We start from the raw sequence: 21,576 nt of genomic DNA on the forward strand, positions 1-21,576 counted from the left end.
AAACCATAATTTAAGGAAGACTCTGGGGATGTAAAAGGCAATGGATAGTCATGTGCCCAAAATATTTGTAATTATGTCCTGAACCATTGCCATCGAACTTTCACTAACTGCTCTGCCCAGAAATCCTCTAACATAATCAGCTTGATCCTCTCTGCAGGATAAATATCATGGCAACAATTAAAGAGCCATATTTTCCTCGGCACAGGAGGCTAGGGAGACACATAAGGATTCTTCCATGCTTGTGGCACAACTTCAATTTCATACTGTACTTTATATGCAATTAACTCAAACCTGAACTTCTTTTAAATCATATTTGCAGAAGGTGTCAAGCCATCTTCCTCCTAACTCTTTGAGTTACGTACAGTTGTCTTTCAAAAGACAAATTTTGAAATTGTATTTATTATAAGATAAAATCTGAATGCAAATACCCACCTTAAAACTTAAAACTCTCTACCTTATCAAAGAGTGACGGGATTCTGTTCAGGCCTGTATAAGATGTGAAGAGTCATTTTAATCAACCTGGCTTGGTCAGGATAGCTGCTTCCTAAGGTGCTGAAAGTGGTACTAAATTATGGTAAAGGAATACAGTCCTACCAACAATGGTAATATTGCTGATGGGAAAAGAAAGGCTTTGCGTTCACTGGATACAGAACATTTGGCTTGACAAAGGAGGATACGTAAAAAAGAAAAGGTCCCTCCCTTCAAGTGCTTACAGTCCAGCTGACAGCAAAAAGGGGCACATTCTGAATCTGGTTACCATGCAGCATGTCAGCGAGTGCCAATAAATGAGCAAATGACCAGCTGACAGGAGGATTATGAAGAACAAACCTCACTGGCCAGATGTCCTGCCTGGAGTTAGGGCAGGTGCATCTCAAGGTGAGTGAACTAGTTTGGGTTCCTCTTGGGACTTTCATTTAAAGCGCCAGGGTCTTAAAATTTCTGTCTTAGTAGTTTATAGATGCAGTGACATTATAAACATCTCAAAATCAGAGAGATGTTTTGAGCAAGCAAACAAACAAAAAGCAAGCAAAAAGCAAAAACAAACAAATAAAACCTTTTTAATGCTTTCTCAAGCAAGGTGATGATTTATTTACAAATTGCCTGAAAAATTAGAAGGAAGGTAATTTCAAGGTGATCTTTAACAAGTTCTTTCCTGGTCTTTTTTCCCCAAAAATATGATCTAGCAACAAAGTACTTAGTTTTCTCTCATTCTCAAAATCCTTTGGGAACCCAAGTCACTTTCTTCTTGACATGCATTCTCCCTCAGCAATGAAAATGATTCCACATTTAGCGGCAATCCTAAGAATCAGATATTTTGCTTATATCCCCTTTGAGCTGAGAAATCACTGAGTTTAACATTGCTTTTTCAACTGGAAAATATTCCAGTCGTCCTATGGGAAAAATCTAATTCTGCATTAGCTGATACTCACAGAATAAAATGACATTTGTCAGAAGTAACAGAGGAAAGGAAAATACCTTTTCCAAGTGAACATATGTGAATTTAATAATTAAAAAGTAATAGAGTATACTAGACTTGTATAAACTTCCTTTTAACAGCATCATATAAGTCATTTAAAGATTTTTTTTAAAAAATTATTTATTTGACAGAGAGAGAGAGAAAGATCACAAGTAGGCAGAGAGGCAGGCACGGGGGGGAGGGGGGAGCCAGCTTCCTGCTGAGCAGAGAGCCCAATATAAGTCATTTAAAGAAGCAGGACCAGTTCCCACAATTGACCTTCCAGTAATATGTACCCCAAGGTTCCAGCTGTGTTTTTGTATTGCTGTGATGAATACGGATGCAGTAAAAGACTATACTGGGGGTATGGTTTCTTCTTTGACATTGGGAGTCTGTTGCAATAATGATGATGGCTGCCATGTCTCTGTGATGTAAACAAAATATTGCTTTTCATAAGATTTTCTAATGGCCTCTCTAGCTTTCATACCTTTAGTGTAGTGAATTCATATGGCTGGTAACCTTTGAAGCTCTCGTGGATGGCTGCCATAGTATGAGAAGTTTTCTCCCAAAAATGAAGCAGAGTGGTCTGTAAGGAAAGACAGTACAGTTAGTAATGTTTCAAACACCCAGTTCTAAGCTATAGGCTTCTGGAGAAGGGTGCCCATCTGTGGCTTTTGAGGCCCTCCCAAACAGGATTCCAGCTCATCTCTGCAGCCTTGTTTTCTATTATGCCCCTTCTTATACCTTGTATTTCAGCCAAACTAAATGCTTCCCAGGTCCCCCAGGACTGCCTCCCATGGCTAATAATGCTCCACCATTTAGGGACATTGTTCTGGTTTTTTTTTTTTTTTTTTTTTTACTTGTCCTGTGTGATTCATCCCCCAAAACTCAGGGATCATGACCAATCTGCTTTTGTGATCCCTCCACTGATTCAATTTGTCCCTCTTCAAACCCTAACTGGATTGTGTAGAACTTATTTCACTTAGCACTCACACCTGCTTTTTCCTTAAAATACAGAAACAATATAGTCAGACTGTATATCCCTACCTCTAATTTTCTTCTGAAACTTTAAATTCCTTGAGGACAGGGAATCTGATCTTATTACTTTTTACATTCCCTACAACACCCAGGATCTAGCCTCCCATACTCAGTTGGTACCCAATAGCCCTGTTGTTGGATATGAGAACAATCATAATGGAACTCAAGCTAAAAGGAGACAAAAATTAATAGTTCCTTGAATTATGACAACTTCATGAGTAAGTGATGGTGCCACAGGAAATAGAAGCCACACATGGAGTTAATTCAGAGGAGGCTTTCTGATAGAGTTAATTCAGAGGAGGCTTTCTGATAGAGTTAATTCAGAGGAGGCTTTCTGATAGAGTTAATTCAGAGGAGGCTTTCTGATAGAGTTAATTCAGAGGAGGCTTTCTGATAGAGTTAATTCAGAGGAGGCTTTCTGATAGAGTTAATTCAGAGGAGGCTTTCTGAAGCCTCCTCTGAATTTTTTCAGAATGATAACATCAAACAGAGGGAACTATGGAAAGGTATAATGGAAGGGAAAGGCACTCAGGCAGACGGAACCACCTAAGCAAGTGCAGGAAAGTGAGAAAGTGCAGTGTGTGCACAGGAAAGAGCTAATATTCAGTTTGAGCACACTGTAGGTCTAATAGAAGGGAGAAGTGTGGAAAGTAAATTGGGGGCAAGACATTCAGAACTTCCTAATGCCGAAACCATACTTTTAGCTCCAACACCATCTTTCTGTCCCCCTAAACCTCATAACATTCTTGGTTTGTTGTAACCAACATCACGTTTTTTTTTGTTTTTTTTTTTTTTTTACCTGGTACGTTGCTAGCATATGAGACAACAGATTGCATCGGCTTGCTCCAAGAAGATCCACTTTCTGACATACATCCATCTTCAACTTGTCAAAGCTTTTTTTGGCAAGGCGTACTTGTGTTTGTACCTATGAAAGTAAAAGGGGACTTTTGAGCCACTTAGACTCGTTAAGTGGTTAAAATTGCCAGTGAGAGAAGACCCATAGTGGGCTTCTCTCTCTCATACAAGAAAACACCTTCAAAAATTTCAGGCAAGTGAGAGGATCTTACAACATCCGTTCTTTACCACCAAAGGACTTAAACAACAGCTCTGCAAAGGATGATATTACAGTAGATTTGCCATCCTATTTTTGTCAGTCGAAAATTAAAATTCTTCTCTTCTCAGAGCATTCACTAAGTGATCGCAGTGGACAGAAGTCTGGAAACATGCACGGTGGCAAGGGAATAACCTTCACCCTATTGTTGTTTCCCTATATTTCTTTGAAGCTGACTTCCCATATATTCTTCAAACAGCTTCACTAATGCTAGCATCTTACATAACACGGTACATTTGTTAAAAATAAGAAAGCAACACTGACACACTCCTATTATCTAAACAACAGACTTCTATTCATATTTGACAAGCTTTTCCACTGATGTCTTTTCTGTTCCAAGATCCAACTGAGGATACCACATAAGAGAAATGTAACACAGCCTAAAAAGCTGGTCAACTTTCAACTTTTTATTACTGAGTATGTATACAAGCAATTCTCCCCCCATCCCATGCAATAGTTCAAAATGGAGTGAGGTCAGTAAAAGATTCAAAAATGTCAATTCTATACATTATTTGATAATAAAATGAAAGATTTTAAGGGGCGCCTGGGTGGCCCAGTCAGTTAAGCCTTGGACTCTTGATTCCATTTCAGGTCATGGTCTCAGGATTGTGGGATCGAGCCCCTCATTGGGCTCATCATCGGCTTGCTCCAAGAAGCCGTTCAGTGCAGTCTGCTTGTTCCTCTCCCTTCTTCCTCCCTTCCCCCATCATGCTTGTGCACGCTCTCTCTAAAATAAATACATCTTTTAAAAATAGCTCTTAAAAATAATATAGCTATATTAAAAAGGGTAAAGTCACAAGCATCACCACACTGTATTTCAACCAGGGAAAGCCAGCCAAATACCATTTTATCTCAGACAATTCATGCAGTTGTAGTTACCAGGTAGGTAACTGCAAGGAATAATGTTGACTCATTAGTGATAGTTCTTTACCAGGAGGCAAGGATGATGTCTACCTCGATCACCAATGCATGATTGGCACCTGGTGACCTGGTACAGAGCAGGTGCTGAATATATATTTGGTGACTGAATGAAGAAATTTTCCAGGGCATTTCAAAAGGTAAAATGCCCAAGTACCATTTTAAGTATAACCTTTAAAGTTGTTTTAGAAAAGATTTTATTTTTGTAATAAAAATAAACATGAAGATTATTTGATATAAAATAGTTTTTATATGATATAAAACTGATAATACTACTAATATTCAGTTTACAAGATTATGGGGCATTATATAATAATAGTGACAAATGATATAGTTGTTACCATTTGTAACAATTTAACAATTGAAGCAATTTAACAATAGATACAATTCACAATTAATATAATTGATACAACTGAATAATTAATACAATTCACTCACCACATGCCAGTCATTTTTTTTTTAGCCTTTGTTATTACCATCTCTGACTGCTGAGGGTAAGAGGATTCATCTGTGGAAGTAACTAATGAGCAAGGCTGCCATTCTAGATTAGCCTGCCTAACTCTAAAGCCATACTATTCTGCCTCTCAAGCAACTTACACTGGTCACTGGAAAATCAAGAAGCTCAAAATTATGTTCTACTCAGAAACCCAATTCTATAGAATTGGAAAACAATGAGCCAATGCATTTAACACCATTTTGATAGGATTAATATCCTATATTAATAAGGTCTTATATCTGTAGCTATATAAAACATTTCCTTAGAATTCCTCTGAATTTCTGGTCTACATGGCCAGGAAAATTAGAGCATAGAAGCCATCTAGGTGCTCCCAAACTGACTACACACCATAAGCTTAAATAAATCCCAGAGCTCAACCATTTCCCACTGTAAAGTGGAGAAACTAGAGGCAAAGATGCTTGGGAGCACAGACTATAAAATGAATTTAGAATTAGTTAAAAGTAGTGATTTTCTATCTTCCTTTGAGAGGACTAAGGAGACACAAAAAAGAAGACCCAAGGTCCAGCTTTGTGCAATGGCAGTATCATAGCCAATGAGGTTTATCTGAGGCTTGGTTATTGCTAATTGAAGACCCAAGTTCTAGAGGGAAGACATGGGAAAGTGTGAAGAAAAAGATGTCTCAAAGCATTTGAGATCCTCACTGCAAGCCCCCACTGGTTCACCAGTTGCTCAAACCAGGAAGACTTCCTCGGCTGGGATCCTGTGAGGCATCTGTCTCCACCCTTTTCTTCTGAAGGGGAAGATGAATATGGGTATGAACTTTCACATATGCATTCATTCAGCACATATTTGGTGAGCACTTATTATGGTGTCAGCATTACTACTAGGCACTGGGGCCTCTATAAAGGAGTAAGTCTTGGGTCAGTAAATAAATTAACTAATAATGAATGAGTGAATGAATGAATGAAGCAATGGGTCAGTAAATACTTATGCATGAATGCACTTAGGAATAAAGACCCTCTAGTCTTCTAGAGAAGACAGACAGATTAGCAACTATATTATAATACAATGGGAAAAATACAATAAAACTAAGACTGCAGAACAGAGGTAGTACAGTGAAGGGACTGATTAAAGCTGGGGGTGGTGTAGGGCACGAGGGTAGGTTGATGTCATTAAAGCCCCTAATACTGGCCTCCCAGTATCCCCACCCTTTGCCCTTTACCTTGTAGGCTCCTCCCACTGTGCTGACTCGGGGCTTGGCATGTGACATGCTTTGGCCAGTGAGATTTTAACAAATGTGATGAAACTGGAAGCATGGAAGAAAAGCTAGCATGTTTCCACTTTCTTGCTTCTATGAGATGGTCATGAGAACATGCCCAGGCCATCCTGAGAATATGCCTGGGCTGGCCAGCTGGAGGGCTATGAGAGTCTTGTGCATGCAAGAGACACAAGGAGGGGAGCCCAGTTGTCCCAACAGATTAGCCGTTGGCCAGCTGACCCGCAGACATGTGAGGAAGGCCACCCATAATGAGCAGAAGCCCTTCCTACCCCGTAGCTGACCATATACTCAGGAGTGAGCCTAGCAGAAATCAGAATTGCTCTGCTAACCCACAGACTAGTGAGTGATAAGAAATGCTTATTGTCTTAAGATATTGAATGTTAAGATGGGATCAGGAGGGAGACAAACCATAAGAGACTCAATCTCACGAAACAAACTGAGGGTTGCTGGGTGGGGGGGGTAGGGATAGGATGACTAGGTTATGGACATTGGGGAGGGTATGTGCTATGGTGAGTGCTGTGAAGTGTGTAAGCCTGATGATTCACAGACCTGTACCCCTGCGGCAAATAATACATTATGTGTTAATTAAAAAAAGATACTGAATGTTAGAGTTGCTTATTTCACAGCATTCTGTGGCCACAGATAACTGATATAACTGATAAACAGGTGAACAATAAAGGCTTCTGAGATGGGGGGGAATATCTGAGCAGGAATAGGAGTAAAAACAATAAATACAAGATATCCACAACACTGGCCTGCTAATGAGGCTTGAGATCTTCTAATTAAATGTAAATTAATTTGGGGGGCTGTAGATTTTGTTTTTTCCTTTACGTAGATATTCTTTCATCCTATAAGAAAACTTACTTCAGTTGCCTATAACATAAAGCTCGTGAATTAATATACTTTGAAATGTGCCTTATTTTGTTTAAATTTTGTAAAGTAATTTTAGAAACCTAGAAGAAGACTTCAACACTTGACCCAATAAGTTCTGAAAGGCCATATGTTTTGTGTGTCAACAATGATTATTAAAATACTTAATGCACTGCTGAGTTTCCAAATGTTGAGTCCTTTCCCTGCCAAACAAGGAGGATGTTACACTGTTGGGCATTTCGAATATAGTAAAGTTCATTTAATATTTTGTGCTCCATGTCTACTCTCTAAAACACATTTCCAGTCTGCAGCCTGAGGACAAAGCACTGAGAACACAGTCAATCATAGGCCACCATCAAGAGTCTAATTTCATTTGCCTCCAGATGCATTTAAGTAAAAATGTTTTGATTATTATTCTTTCAACCCCAGATAAATTATATTCAATTACATAAAAATCTTGAGGAACTCCTGTGGGTCTCAAGGTTCTTTAAAAATATCTTCAAATAAATGTACCCTTTGTCTATTTCTTAGTTTTATTTGTTGCCCCACCTTTCTCCTTTTATTCTCTAAGCTCTAGGAAATGATCACGCATATTAAACTCCCTTTCGTGTGAGTCCTGCCTTCCCCAGGCTGCAGAAATTCAATTTACCAGAGAAGGGAGCAATGTCTTCAGTGCCAAAACTACAGGGCATTTCTCTGTACTTATTTCTCCTAACCTGAAATTCTACCTCTTAGCCCCAACTTGAACTATGTATGGTGAACTCAAAGCTATTTATCCTCTTATTTCAATCTGACTGCCCCATCCATTGGGAAAGGTCTTCATACTACTCCATAACCAAATAACCTGAGAGTGGTTTTTAAATTTTTTTGTGTCTGCTTTCTTTCATTAAAAAAAAAAAAAATAAAGCAAAACTACAGTCCTACTCTTTTACATTTTCTTCCAGGAAATGGCTCTGCCTCCCACCATCCATCCATCCAATCATCTGAGGAAATGATTCACCAAGTACATTCTACATGCTGGTAGTAGTGAGTAAAACAGAGGTGGTCTCTGCCCTCATGGAGCTAACAGTCCAATGGGGGTTTTCACATCAGTGAGGGCATAATATCAAACTGAATGAAGGAAAGCCATACTGCCCCACAAGAATGATTTACTAAGGTATCTGACCAAGAGAACATTCTCCAAGAAAGCAGTGCTCAAATTCTATTCAGGACTGAACATGATTAACTATGCAAGAATACGCCAGCAGAGGAAGGAGTATATGCAAAGGCTCTGGGGTGAGGGCAATAATGTAGATCCCTGAAAGCAGTGTAGCAGAAGGATGGTAGGAAATGAGGCAAGAGAGGTGGGCTGGGACACATCTTAGAGCAAAGTCCTTGGAGGCATATGGTTAGGATTTTATTTTTATCCTAAAAGTGGCAGAAAGACAATGGAGGCCTTTAAGCATGGGAGAGACAGAATTTTATTTTCAGTTTAAAAAGTCCACTCATTATAGTATGAAGATGTATTGGAGAAAGGAGATGAGTGTAGGATGTAGGATGGAGTCAAGGGGAGAGATGACGGTGACTTGAGAGTTGGGTAGTGATACTGATATACAGAAAAAAAAAAGTGCTCTGATTCCAGAGATAATTAGGGGATAAGACAGGCAGGACTTAGTGAGGGGTTAGATGTTGAGGGTATGGAGGATGACTCCTTTGGATCTAACCACTCCAAATCCACGATCATCATCTAACTTGCTTTTTCACCAGATGTTTTTCTACTCATATCAACTTCTCACAGATACCTCACACCACATCAAAATTCTTGGTTTCTTTCCCAACCAGCTCTCAATACTCCTCCCTCATTAAAATGGATTTATTCACCATATTTTCCTCTGAGGCAGTGATCCTACAGCCAGAGAAAAATTTTAAGATCAGAGAATATACCAATTATTTCTTTTGGCTTTTGGTTATAAGATGCCACAAGAGAAAGTCTAGCCCATCTGAAGTCACTTGGAGAACAAAAGGTCAGATATTTGGTTTCGTTTAAAGATCTTTTTTTCTGGCCAATGAACCAAGACCTCTTGAGAGTAAGAGAACCAAACACCTTCTTGAATCACTTTACTGTATCACTTGATTGCATCATACACTTAGCCATTGGTGAGAGGAGCAATTTTGACACTGTATTATGCATGGAAGTATGTCTAAGAGACTGTGTGCACCATGCATGTGTGTAGGCAGCCAACCATTGACTTAGAAGCAATCTGTTTTTTGGTCTTCCCTCAACAAAATCCTCCCACCATTTTTGAAAAAATATTCCTTCCCTTTATTCTAATCACGTGGTTTAAATGGGAGCGGGTATATTCTTTTATAGGGCATTTCTCCACTCCCACTGACTGGCCCAGAGAAGGCCATCTTAACCCAAGTTGAGTCAATCATAACACATCATGGTTGCCTGATTCAGGGAAAGGCATCTGATTCCAGCTGGATGAATGAGAGCCCTTTTTAAAGGATTTTTGAACTTGGAACAAGAGTTTCATATCAATGGAATAATACAATTTAGTCTAGTCTTTTTGTGGCTGGATTCTTTCACTCAGCATAATCTCTTTGAGATCAGTGTTGTTGCATATGTTAGCATTGTGTTCTTTCTTATTTCTGACTAGTATTTAATTGCATGGATACAGTGTAATTTGTATATTCATTTGGGTTTGGCTATTTTGAATAAAGCTGCTGTAAACATTTGAGCACACGTCTTTGTATGGACATGTTTTTCATTTCTCTTGGGCAAATATCTAGGAGTAGGAATGTTAGGTCTTTTAGTAACTGTGTATTTAATTTTATAAAAAATTGCCAAACTGTTTTCCAAAGTAACTATCATTTTTACATTCCCGCCAATAATGAATCCAAGTTCCATTTGTTCCACATCCTCATTAACACTTGGTATTTTCAGTCTTTTAAGTTCTAGCCGTTCTAATGAATGTGTAGTCATAGTCATTATGATTTTAATTTGCATTTCTCTAATGACTAAAGATGTTGAAATTCTTTTTATGTCTTATTTGCCACTTGCATATCTTTAGTAATGTGCTTATTCAAATCTTTCCACTTCTTTAAAAATTAGGTTTGCCTTTTTATTACTGAGTTATGAGTTCCTCATGTTCTAAATATAAATCTATTATCAGGCATAAACTTGAAAATATCTTCTTTAAATCTTTAACTTGCTTTTCACTTTTTGTTTCTTTTTTGTCTTCAAGTTTTTTTAAAATTTGTTTTTATTGACATGTAATAGATACACAATATCCTATTAGTTTGAGGTACACATCAGAGTGATTCAATATTTTTGTACATTACAAACTGATTCCTACAATAACCCTTTCATTAGCTTAATAGTGCCTTTTAAAGAGAAAAGTTTTAAATTTTGATTATATCTAATTGGTTTTATATTTTCCAGTTTTTGTGTCTTATCAAACCATTCCCTAACCTAAAATCATAAAGATATTTTTCCTGTGCTTTTTCTCCTGGAAATTTAATATTTTTAGCTATTACATTTAGTTCTATGATCCAGTTCAAGTTAATCTCTGTAGATGATGTGAGGCAGGTTCATTTTGTTTTCCCCAGAAGTGGATAACCAGTTGTTTCAGGACCATTTGTTGAAAAATTACCCAATTGTCCATTACATTGTCTCTACATTTTTGGCAAAAATCAACAAGCCTTTATTAAAGTGTGGATCCATTTTTGGGCTTCTTCTTAATCAACACCACACTGTCTTGATTACTGTAGTTTTATAATGAGTCTTTAAGTCAAGTAGTATAAACCCAATGACATTTTCTTTTTTCTTTTTGTTTTGATTGTTCAGAGTTCTTCATATTTCTATACATATCATTGGGACAGCTTATTCATTTCTTCAAAAAAGCCTTCCTGCTATTGATAGGATTACACTGAAGCTACAGATTTACTTGGAATTGACATATTAACAGTATTTTTAGACTGAGGAAATGGTTTATCTTTATGTTTACTGAGTCTTTTAAAATCTCCTAGCATTTTGTTTGGTTGATGTTAGTGTTTGGTTGATGTTAGGCCTTGACATTTTATTAAATTTATTGTAAAATATTTCATATTTTTGATGCTATAAAAACACAAATTTAGAGTTAAATTTAAAAGTATAGTTAATTTTTGGGCACCTGCGTGGCTCAGTGGGTTAAAGCCTCTGCCTTTGCTAGGGTCATGATCCCAGGGTCCTGGGATGGAGCCCCACATAGGGCTCTCTGCTCTGCATGGAGCCTGCTTCCTCTTCTCTCTCTGCCTGCTTGTGATCTCTGTCTGTCAAATAAATAAATAAAATCTTAAAAAATATATATATATAAAATTAATTTTTATAACCTAATCTTGCATTTTATGATCTTTTAAAATTCAATTATTAGTTTTAAAAGCTTTTTTTTTTTTTGGAGGTTCCTTGGGATATTGTCTCTAGATAAATAGATATATGGATTGATTGATGGAATTATGGATCTGTGTAATGTATCACGTTATCTAAGGTTATAGGCAGTTTTCCTTCTTCCTTTCCACTTTATATGTCTTTATTTACTTTTCTTGCCTTATTGTACAGTTTTGATAATGCTGAAAAGAAGCTGGTGTGAGCAAGCATACTTGCCTTGCTCCTGATCTTGGGTTGGGGGTGGGAGGAGGGTTTAGTCTTTCATAATTAAGTATGATATTAGCTGTACATTTTTCATACATGTCCAATGACAAATTGAAGATGTTCTCTTCTAATTTTAGTTTGTTGACAATTTTTACAAGAAAGAGATATTGGATTTTATCAAATGCTTTTTCTAGTCCCACTGTAATAATCATATAGTGTGGTTTTGATCTTTTCACATAGCAAATTACATTTAATTATTTTAAATTGATCTCCATTCCTTGGATTACCATATTTCATCAAGATTATATTACTTTCTGGTAAAAGTCCTTATTCTGAAGTCCATTTTGTCTAAATTAATATAGCCATTTCAAAATTCCTTTGATTAAGATTTACAGGTGATATATTAATCTTTTTACTTAAAAAAAAAACTTTTTTACTCTTAACGTATCTATCTGTAAAGATACGTGAGTCCTTTGGGTGAGTCCTTTGGGTGCCTAGGTGGCTCAGAGGGTTAAAGCTTCTGCCTTTGGTTCAGATCATGATCTCAGGGTCCTGGGATTGAGTCCTGCATCGGGCTCTCTGCTCAGCAGGGAGCCTGTTTCCTTCTCTCTCTGCCTACTTGTGATCTTCTGTCAAATAAATAAATAAAATATATTTTTAAAAAAGAGTCCTGAGACTAGACCTAGCTTAATTTTTTTTTCTAAATCTAATATCTTAACTCATTTTTATCCATTTTATCTAATAAAGCATGATATGAAACTTAAATTATTATAAATAAGACAAAATGGTGTTAATCTGGTGTTCAAGTGAATCCATTCAGCTTCAGAACAATTCCAATTTTCTCTAAGTCCTTAAATCCATTTATAGTGTAATCAGATCTAAATCTGATGAAGAATCAGAGTGAAATTTACTGTAGTGAATTTTTGAGTTTTTAGTATTCTCTTTTACAAATAGGATATCCTTTCTTATTGTGTAATTTCAGCCATCTCTGATTTCCCAAAGCTTACTAGCAGTATTTCTAAACTTGGATGCATAAGTTCTTTCTGTGATATAATCCATCTAAGTGTATTTAAATACATTTAATATGTATTAGCCACTTTTACAGACTGAGCTTCAACTTTTCCTTAAGAGTGACTTTCTATCCTTTCCTGTTTTAACACCACTTCCCTTAATGGCAATGAAAATACAATAGAAATTTAGTAGTTCTGCTTTCTTTGCCTTCATCATTAACATTAAACTATCCAAAAATATATTTTCTAGTTCTGTCCACAGTAAAGGTCAAAAGTGATGGCTAAATTAGAAGTAATGAGGATCCTTAGCACCCAGACTATGGTCTCTAACTACCATGTCTCTCTCTCTCTCTCTTTCTCTTTTTTAAGATTTTGTTTATTTGACAGAGAGAGAGGAGAGAGAGAGTGAGCACACAGCGGGAGCAGCAGGCAGAGGGAGAGAAGAAGCAGGTTTCCTGAAAAACAGGGAGCTCGATGAGGTGCTCAATCCCAGGACCCTGGGATCATGACCTGAGCCAAAGGAAGACACTTCACCAATTAAGCCACCCAGGTGCCCCTAACACCTCTCTCTTAAAAGGGATCCTTGTCAAAATGACTGATTCTAGGGCTAGTGCAAGATATATAAGATGATCCTAAATATTTAGTTGTATAAGAAAGCAAGTTAGACCACTACCAGGATTATGCCAAAAGGACCCAAGAGTCAACCTGAAGAGGCTCTCACTAGCCAAAGTTAAGACAATTTGAACATCAATAAAGAGTTATAGACAACAGTGAAGACCCATCAAACATATTCAAGTCTATGAATTCATAATGATACTTAAAAAGAAGGAAATGAACAAACTAAATGAAAACCAAAAGACCTCAGTGGGCACCTGTTGAAAATGCCAAGTGGACCAACTCAGAATTTTGACAAAGTACCAAACATTTATACTGACTTCCCTGTCATATGTGCTGTAGTAGGTTGACCTGATAGTTGATGAGGGAAAAGTTACTCATTATTGAGCCATTCAAATTTATTAACAGAGAAGGAATATGTAATTTATTAAGCCATCTGTTCCTAATAGTAGGCCTATTTCCACACTCATAGCAGTGCTGTTGTTACTAGAATGTTTCATAAGCCTCAAAGCATTCCAGATTTTAGCTCCACTTGGTGCCATTCTTGCTTCTTGAATTCCTTCTCTTCTCTCAAGAAATGTTATTGAGCACCTATAGTTCTAGGTACTGCAGAGAAACAGGAATAAAGCAACATCTCTGATAGTATGAATAGTTTTAATAATTATGTTTCTATACTTTCTGGAGAAAACTCATTTTATGTGCATTTTTTCCTTGATGTTTCATAATGAATCTAGTCCACTGGAATTGAATGATATTTAGATGTACATATAAAGTTCACACATTCCTACTACCCCACTACACACACAAACATATACACACATGGAGGCACACACATAGTAGTTTGGGATTTTCCCTCAAGACAGCAAGAAAAAAATACAACAACCAGAAAGACTTCCCCTCTATAGTTGCAGGAAACAAACACTTTCACACTTAACAGCATCATTCTAACACTACACTTCAGAGAATTACCTCTAAATACCAGGAGAAAGATAGTGAATAGGGAGAGAGAGAGAGAGATGGATTTTCGAATAAGTCCAGAGAAAGAGGCATGTTCCACTGATATGAGGAAATAGCGGGACAAGGTAGTTCAACATGACGTTGGGGAAAGCACTTCCACAGTCTGGAAGACAAAAGAAGGGAGGGATCAACTCCTGGTCTTGCCAGACTCAGCACCGCAGCTAATGAACCAGGTGGGGCAGGAGGAAGAGGCTAGAAAAACTGTGTGGGGTGTGGTGGCAAACTGGGGAAGGGAATGGAATGGGTTGTTCAAACTTTTCGACCTATTTCAAGGAGGGTGGGGGAGTAGGTAGATTTGAGAGAAAGGCAAGTTGCCGTCAAAGAAACAAAGAAGAAAAAAAAGGAAAGAGAAAGAAGAATTTATACAGGTTTAATGCTGTGGCTATGATGGCTACTTGTCAGGATTTTGCCAAAAACAAGGAAAATATGTGTCATTTTACTTCATTTCCTCCTAAACATGCATTTTGAACTTTAACAATTCAGCAATAAAAAATGCACAACGTTGATTCTGAGGGTTTTCCAGCTATGTCACTGCTGAATTTATAGACTGAATTGAATCTTTCAGCTAGCATTCCCTTTAGCTGAATGAAACTGTTTAAGACAAGAGTTTTGGATCCATCTGTATAATCAGGACAAGGCACACATACAGCTGACATAATCTCAATTCATTTACACAAGCATGGTAGGCAACCTTCATTCAGATGCTCATTTTCAGATACTAATGGAAATCACTCCAAATTTCTTCCCTACTCTGTACTTTAGAAGTTCAGGTTTATAACATGTTCTGATCATGAGTGGAAAAGTCAAGTAGGAGAGGGGAACATACCAAAGAAAGTATCAGGGTAATGTTTTAGGAATATATAAAATATTGCAGCAGATGAATACCTTAGGATAATGAGTTCAATGATGATTCAGAGGAAGTGGGGGTCCATCCCACAGTCCACTCTCTTTTGAGTTTCCAGGTAAGAGAGTTTTAACTCTCCTTTATTACACTTAATTGTGTGTTCCACACTGGGGTGAGGAGAGGGAAAAAGTACATCCTCTTAGAGGGCAGTGTTTTTTAAACAACTGTTTCATACCACAGTTCTTCAAGGTAGGTAAATTACCCACCTTGGAAGAGAAGAGAAAACAGAGGTACAATACAATTTGCCTAAAACCAACCAGCAGGTAAGTAGAAAGGCCAGCACTTGGCCCGAGTTGGATGTTCTCTTCTCTTGGGTGACATACAAACTCTGCACCCATACCCTGCAGCCTGCCCTTGACCCATCCCAATCACCTCCCAGGTCCCATATGTTCTAGGCCTACTGAGTTTTCCTTCTCCAGCCAGACCATGCCAAACCTCCTTCCACACTTCTGCAAAATTCCTTTGCCTGGAAAGCCCTCCCCTCACGGTCCACATGCTAACTCTTACTCAACCTTTACAACTTCTGCTCAAATGTTTTCCCTCAGAGAAACTTTTCCTGTAAGGCTCCTCAGCTAAGTTAGCAGTTTCCCCTCTCTGCAGTCAGTCTCTTTGCAAACACCCTTATGTCAGAGAACTGTGGTGTATGCTACCTGCTCCCAAGTATGCCCAGTTACCTTCTGAACTATTCAGCTTCCGAAGGGTGAAAGCTACTCACTATTTAATTTCATGTGACTATGGCTATTTGCCTCCAGATAGCCAGTATGCAAAACGCTAAATGTAGAGAGGATACCAGGAGTGAACAAATCAGACCCTACTTTCCTACTATCTAATAGTGCTCTTCAAGAAAGCACAGCATGCTGTTTGCTAAATTCCTGTTAGACTTACACAGACACTATCCTTCATCCTCACCAGGACCGCACCATTTCCTGAGTAGGTGAACTACATACATGCACGTACTGTCAATTGATTTTTGCAATACTCCTAAACCCTAATTCTGTTTCTATTTCACAGCGAAGGAGACTGGGTTTCAGAGCCATTAGGTAACTTACCCAAGCCAACCTGACCAGCAGGGGAGGGCAGGATGTGAAAGTCCATGTTCATTTCACTCAATTACTTTGCTTTCCCAATTATAACAAATCTCAAACCTGTCCAGCAGCCGTACATTACCCAAAATGGAGGTGTTGGCACTTCTTCTATTAGGCTTTCTCTTCGTGACCTGTCACTCATTACATTAAAACGTTCTAATATGTTAAAAGTTTATGATCCTGGCTTCTTATTTTAAAAGTCAAACCATTACTCACAATAACAATATATCTATTGATGTATATCAAAGAGTAAAAGGTCATCTGTTTTCAAGCCCTTGGTTGAAACATGGTTAAAATTATTCATAACCATGTAGTTGATAATATGTAGATACATTCCAGATTAATTTAGCTGGCTATCACACTGTCCCAACATCCTTAATGTTTGCTCAGCTGGTGGGTTTTTTGTTTTTTTTTTCCCCCTGCTTTCTGTTTTTAACTTAAGAAAGCAATGCTGTCATCAGAAAATGTAACTGACTGGTTTCGCTTCCTCTTTCAGGTCATTAGTGGAAGTATTAACTCAGGTCACAAGACTGAGCCCAGGGTACCCACTTTATCAATTTCTTTCTTATCTGAGAAACACACATTTCAGAATAGCAAAAGGCTACAATACTGTCCTTTTTATCCATTGGTATTTTCTTGTACTTTATTGTAGTTTAAAAAATATGCCATTATTCCTTTTCTTTTTGTTCTTTTTTGAATACTTATTCATGTTTATGCACCATGTGAAAGGCTGGGGAATTTGCTTGTCTCTTGGCTGCCCAAGCTACACCTTTTGTCCTTTATATTACAATATATTTTTATTATGCTTACTGATTGATGCCCGTTCACTGTAAATAATCATAACTCACAAATACAAATCAACTGATAAATTAACAGGTGAACTGATTGGCTAAAAATTATCTTGTTTGAAGTGCTGTATGTATTTACTCAGCAGTGGGTCCTGAATAGAGCGAAAGGGAAAAGTTCAGGCCTCTCCCTTTATGGATTCATTTTGCTATCCTTGACTTCCAAAGTGTGGTGGGATCTGGATATTCAAGAAAATCTAAAAAGACTAAAGCATGAACAATGTCTTCCCTGGTTCCCCAAAACACTGACATCGATTCCAGACTCTGTAACCTGCACACACTCCCCCCATGATCTGGCCCTGGAACACTTCACTTTCATTTTTGGCCTCTCTCTGCCTCTCTTTCATTCTTTTCTCCCAGTGCAATCTCCCAAATCATAAAGGGGTTCCATCTTCTTCCTTTGCACGTGTTATACCCATTGATATCGTATTTCTCCTGCTTTGTTGTCCCTTCAAAACTCAGCTTGTGGGGCACCTATGGGCTCAGTGGGTTAAAGCTTCTGCCTTCAGCTCAGGTCATGATCTCAGGGTCTTGGGATGGAGCGCCGAGTTAGGCTCTCTGCTCTGCAGGGAGCCTGCTTCTTCCTCTCTCTCTGCCTGCCTCTCTGCCTGCTTGTGATCTCTGTCTGTCAAATAAAACAAAAAGCAAAAACAAAAAAAACCTAACCTCGACTTGTATTACCTCTTCCAGGAAGCACACTTCAATCCCCAAGTCTGACTTTAGATGCTCCTCCTCTGGATCCCTACATCACTTTGTTATGCACCTCTATTATCTCACACTTATCACGTTGCACAGTCATTGTTACTTTATTATTATTATTATTATTATATTCCCTCTCCCTCTGCCCACAAAAGGGCAGAGGGAGTGGGATAGAGAATCTCACAGGCTCCATGCCAATGCAGAGCCCACTGCAGGTCTCAACACAGGGCTCAATCTCACAACTCTGAAATCACGACCTGAGCTGAAATCAAGAGTCAGATGCTTAACCAACTGAGCTACCCAGGAGCTCTAGTCACTGTTACTTTAACTGACTGTCTTCTATTAAATTCAGGGAGCTTGTGGGACAGGCCATAGCGTATGCATCATCCCGATATTGACAGTGAGAGCTAAAAATGCTAGTTTTTAACCTGGAGCCTAGGAATACACACCATCACTTTGGGTCCATAGCTTCTATTTTTATAGTTTACTTTTATAGATGGACATTCTGTCACTTGGTATCTTTTTTTTTTAGAAGACACTCACAGTAATTGTATGCCAATAAGGAAGCTGTTCCAACTCCTCGGTTTCCCATTAGTCTAAATCTTTAAAACATTTTTTACATTTACAGATTCAACATATTTCTGTAACATTTCTGTGCTCCTTCCTGCTGGAAATCAACTCATTCCAATTTGCTCTGGAACTGCTGTTCTGGAAAATGTGGGTTTTTTATTCTTTGTACACACCCAATCCATTAACGTTTTGTGTCAGTGGTAATTCCTTTTGTCATTATAGGCCTAAGAGCATTTCAAATTTTCAGTATGATGACCAAGTGCTGTTGTGAGTGAGGCTGTGCTATCTACCAAAATCCATTTGCCCTTCTGTATTTTCCAGACTCCCTTGAAAATAGGTGTGGCCATGAGACAAAGTTCCTTCCAATGGAATGTGAGCAGGAGTAACCTACACCATTTCCAGGCTTGGCCCATAAAGCCTTTCTACACATGTTTCTGCATGCTCTGTTTCCTTTCAGGATAACTGGGATGTCTACATCGAGGGAACACTGGGAAGCATGTTTTAAAGATTACAAAGCTGTTGTTAGTCCGGGTCTCTGAATAATTTCTTGGAAGAGAGCCATTTCATCAACCTGGACACCTGCCCAGGACTATTTGGTGAGCAAAAACAACAAAACAAAACAACACTTCTGTAGGTTTATGCCATGGGATTATGGAATTTTGGGTGCCTCCCTGTAATACAGCCTAACCTAAGAATATTCTACCTAATACAGGGATTAGGAAGAGTTAAATGACAGGATGCTAGACATAATGTTGGAAGTAGGTTCAAGTCTAACACTTCCACAGGTAATTATCAGCTATCCAAAAATTTGATATTTCCATTACAATTAAAAAAAATATACTTTTTATTAACATATAATGTATTATTAGCCCTAGGGGTACAGGTCTATGAATCGCCAGGTTTACACACTTCACAGCACAGACCCTCACCCATGTCCATAACCCCACCCCCCTCCCACCCTATTATGATTTTGATCTTCAACAAGAAAGTTGTTAATAATACCAGGTGATTAATATGGTGTTCAAAAATTCACTTTAATGCTACTGAATTTTAAAAGAAATGCTGTACAGCAAGAGTAGAGAAGATAAGTGTGGTGGGTGAATCTGAAAAGAGTGAAATGGGTGAAAAACTCTGTTTTTTTGTTGTTGTTTGTTTTTAAACCATTAGAATGAGAAGTCCTAGATAATTCTCTGGTGAACTTCTGTTCTTCGCCCAAGTTCCCTACACTTCCAAATGCTAATTATACTTTTCTTGGAAAAGGAGAAAGTCATTTTTTATATTTTTGCATAGAAGAGATCTCTTGATATTCAGGGCTAGAAGATATATGCTTGAAATGTTGACGTAATCAGAAAGTTGAAGATGTAAACAAACAAGACACCATTAGTACAACAGTCCTACTCTTCTTTTTTTTTTTTTTTTTTTTTTAAGATTTTATTTATTTATTTGACAGAGAGAAATCACAAGTAGATGGAGAGGCAGGCAGAGAGAGAGAGGGAAGCAGGCTCCCTGCTGAGGAGAGAGCCCGATGTGGGACTCGATCCCAGGACCCTGAGATCATGACCTGAGCCGAAGGCAGAGGCTTTAACCCACTGAGCCACCCAGGCGTCCCAGTCCTACTCTTCTTAAAGTGCTTCTAAATAATTATACCACTAAAACTCATTTTAGTCTGTGCCTTTTTTCATATATGCTCTGTACCTCTATTCCTCCCTTTCTCTCCTCACTACTTTGTATTTTTGTTACTGTTCTATTAAGGTACAGCTTATATTAAAGTACATTAAAGTATAGCTCAATATGCTTTAAAATATGTTTATACTGTATTCCTAGCCACTACCTGGATTAATATATAGAACATTTTCAGCATTCCAGTAGACTCCTTTGTGTTTCACTCCATCAATATCTCCTCAAAAATAGAACCACTATTCTATATATTCTGACCTCTATCACCATTGATTCATTGTGCCCGATTTTGAACTTCATGTCAATGAAATTATACACTACATATTCTGTGATGTCTGGTTTCTTTCACTCAGCACCATGTTCACAAGGTTCATCCATATTACTGCCCTATATTAACAGTTAATTATTTTTCATTGTTGTATAGTATCCTATTGGATTAATTTATCCATGGTATTGTTGATAGACATCTGGTTAGTTCTGACTTTGGGGCTATTAAAAGTAATGCCATTATGAATATTTTTGTACATGCATTTTACATGAACACTCATTTCCTTGGATATATCCCTAGAAGTATTTTTAGTAGATCATGTCAAACAGTTTTCCACAGAATTTTTTCAGTTTTTCACTTTGTTTTTACTCCCACCAGCAACATATAATAGTTTTAGATGTTCTGTATCTCACAAACATTTATGATTGTCAGTCTTACTTAATTTTAACCATTTTGGTAGGTTTTAATTACCATTCCCTTATGGCTAATAAATACCTTTGCATATTCATATTGACAATTTTGAGATCTTTTGTCAAGTGTTTGTTTATATATTTTCTCCATTTTTTAACTAGATGGTCAGTATTTTTCTTTTGTAGGACTTCTTTAGATGTTCTGAATACAAGTTCCTTATTGAATATATACATGGCAAACGTCTTCCACTATAATTTTTTTTTATCTTTCCTCAGTATTCTTTTAATGAACAGACTTTCTTAATTTTGAAGATAAAATTGATTATTTTCTTTTATGGTTAGTGTTTTTTGTGTCCTGTTTAAGAATTCTTTGTCCCAAGGTCATTCAGATATTCACCTATGTTTTGTTCTGAAAGATTTACTGTTTTACCTTTGGACTTCAAGTCTATGATCTATCTCTCATTATTTTTTGTATATAGTATGAAATAAAGGTCAAGTTCATTGTTTTCTATATGGATATCCAATTGACTTAGCATCATTTATTAAAAAGACTGTTATTTCTTCCAATGAATCACAGTAATGCTTTTAACACAAACCAGGTAACTCTGTGTTTTTGTGTTTATGGACTACTAGTCTGTTCCATTGGTCTACCAGATGATTCATTAGTCAGTTCCACACTACCTTAATTACTGTAGTTTTCTAGTAAGTCTTAATATCCAGGAAGTCTCCCACTTT

At 37.6% G+C, this 21,576-nt stretch overlaps 1 protein-coding gene and 1 pseudogene across 15 annotated transcripts in view; one reads left to right on the forward strand and one right to left on the reverse strand.

The window, feature by feature from the left end:
- The window catches only part of ICA1 (islet cell autoantigen 1), a 141,538-nt gene that overhangs the window by 37,776 nt on the left and 82,186 nt on the right, over nucleotides 1-21,576 (reverse strand). For all 15 annotated transcript variants that reach the window (XM_059171219.1, XM_059171217.1, XM_059171232.1 and 12 more), the window contains 2 exons: nucleotides 3,294-3,419; nucleotides 1,944-2,042 (listed from right to left, as the gene is read on the reverse strand). In XM_059171219.1, the coding sequence (XP_059027202.1) occupies nucleotides 1,944-2,042; nucleotides 3,294-3,419 (225 nt within the window). The remainder of the gene's footprint in view (nucleotides 1-1,943; nucleotides 2,043-3,293; nucleotides 3,420-21,576) is intronic.
- LOC131830892 (U4 spliceosomal RNA) lies at nucleotides 5,544-5,613 on the forward strand (annotated as a pseudogene).

This window comes from Mustela lutreola, chromosome 4, assembly GCF_030435805.1.
Source record: "Mustela lutreola isolate mMusLut2 chromosome 4, mMusLut2.pri, whole genome shotgun sequence".
Classification (NCBI taxonomy): domain Eukaryota; kingdom Metazoa; phylum Chordata; class Mammalia; order Carnivora; family Mustelidae; genus Mustela; species Mustela lutreola.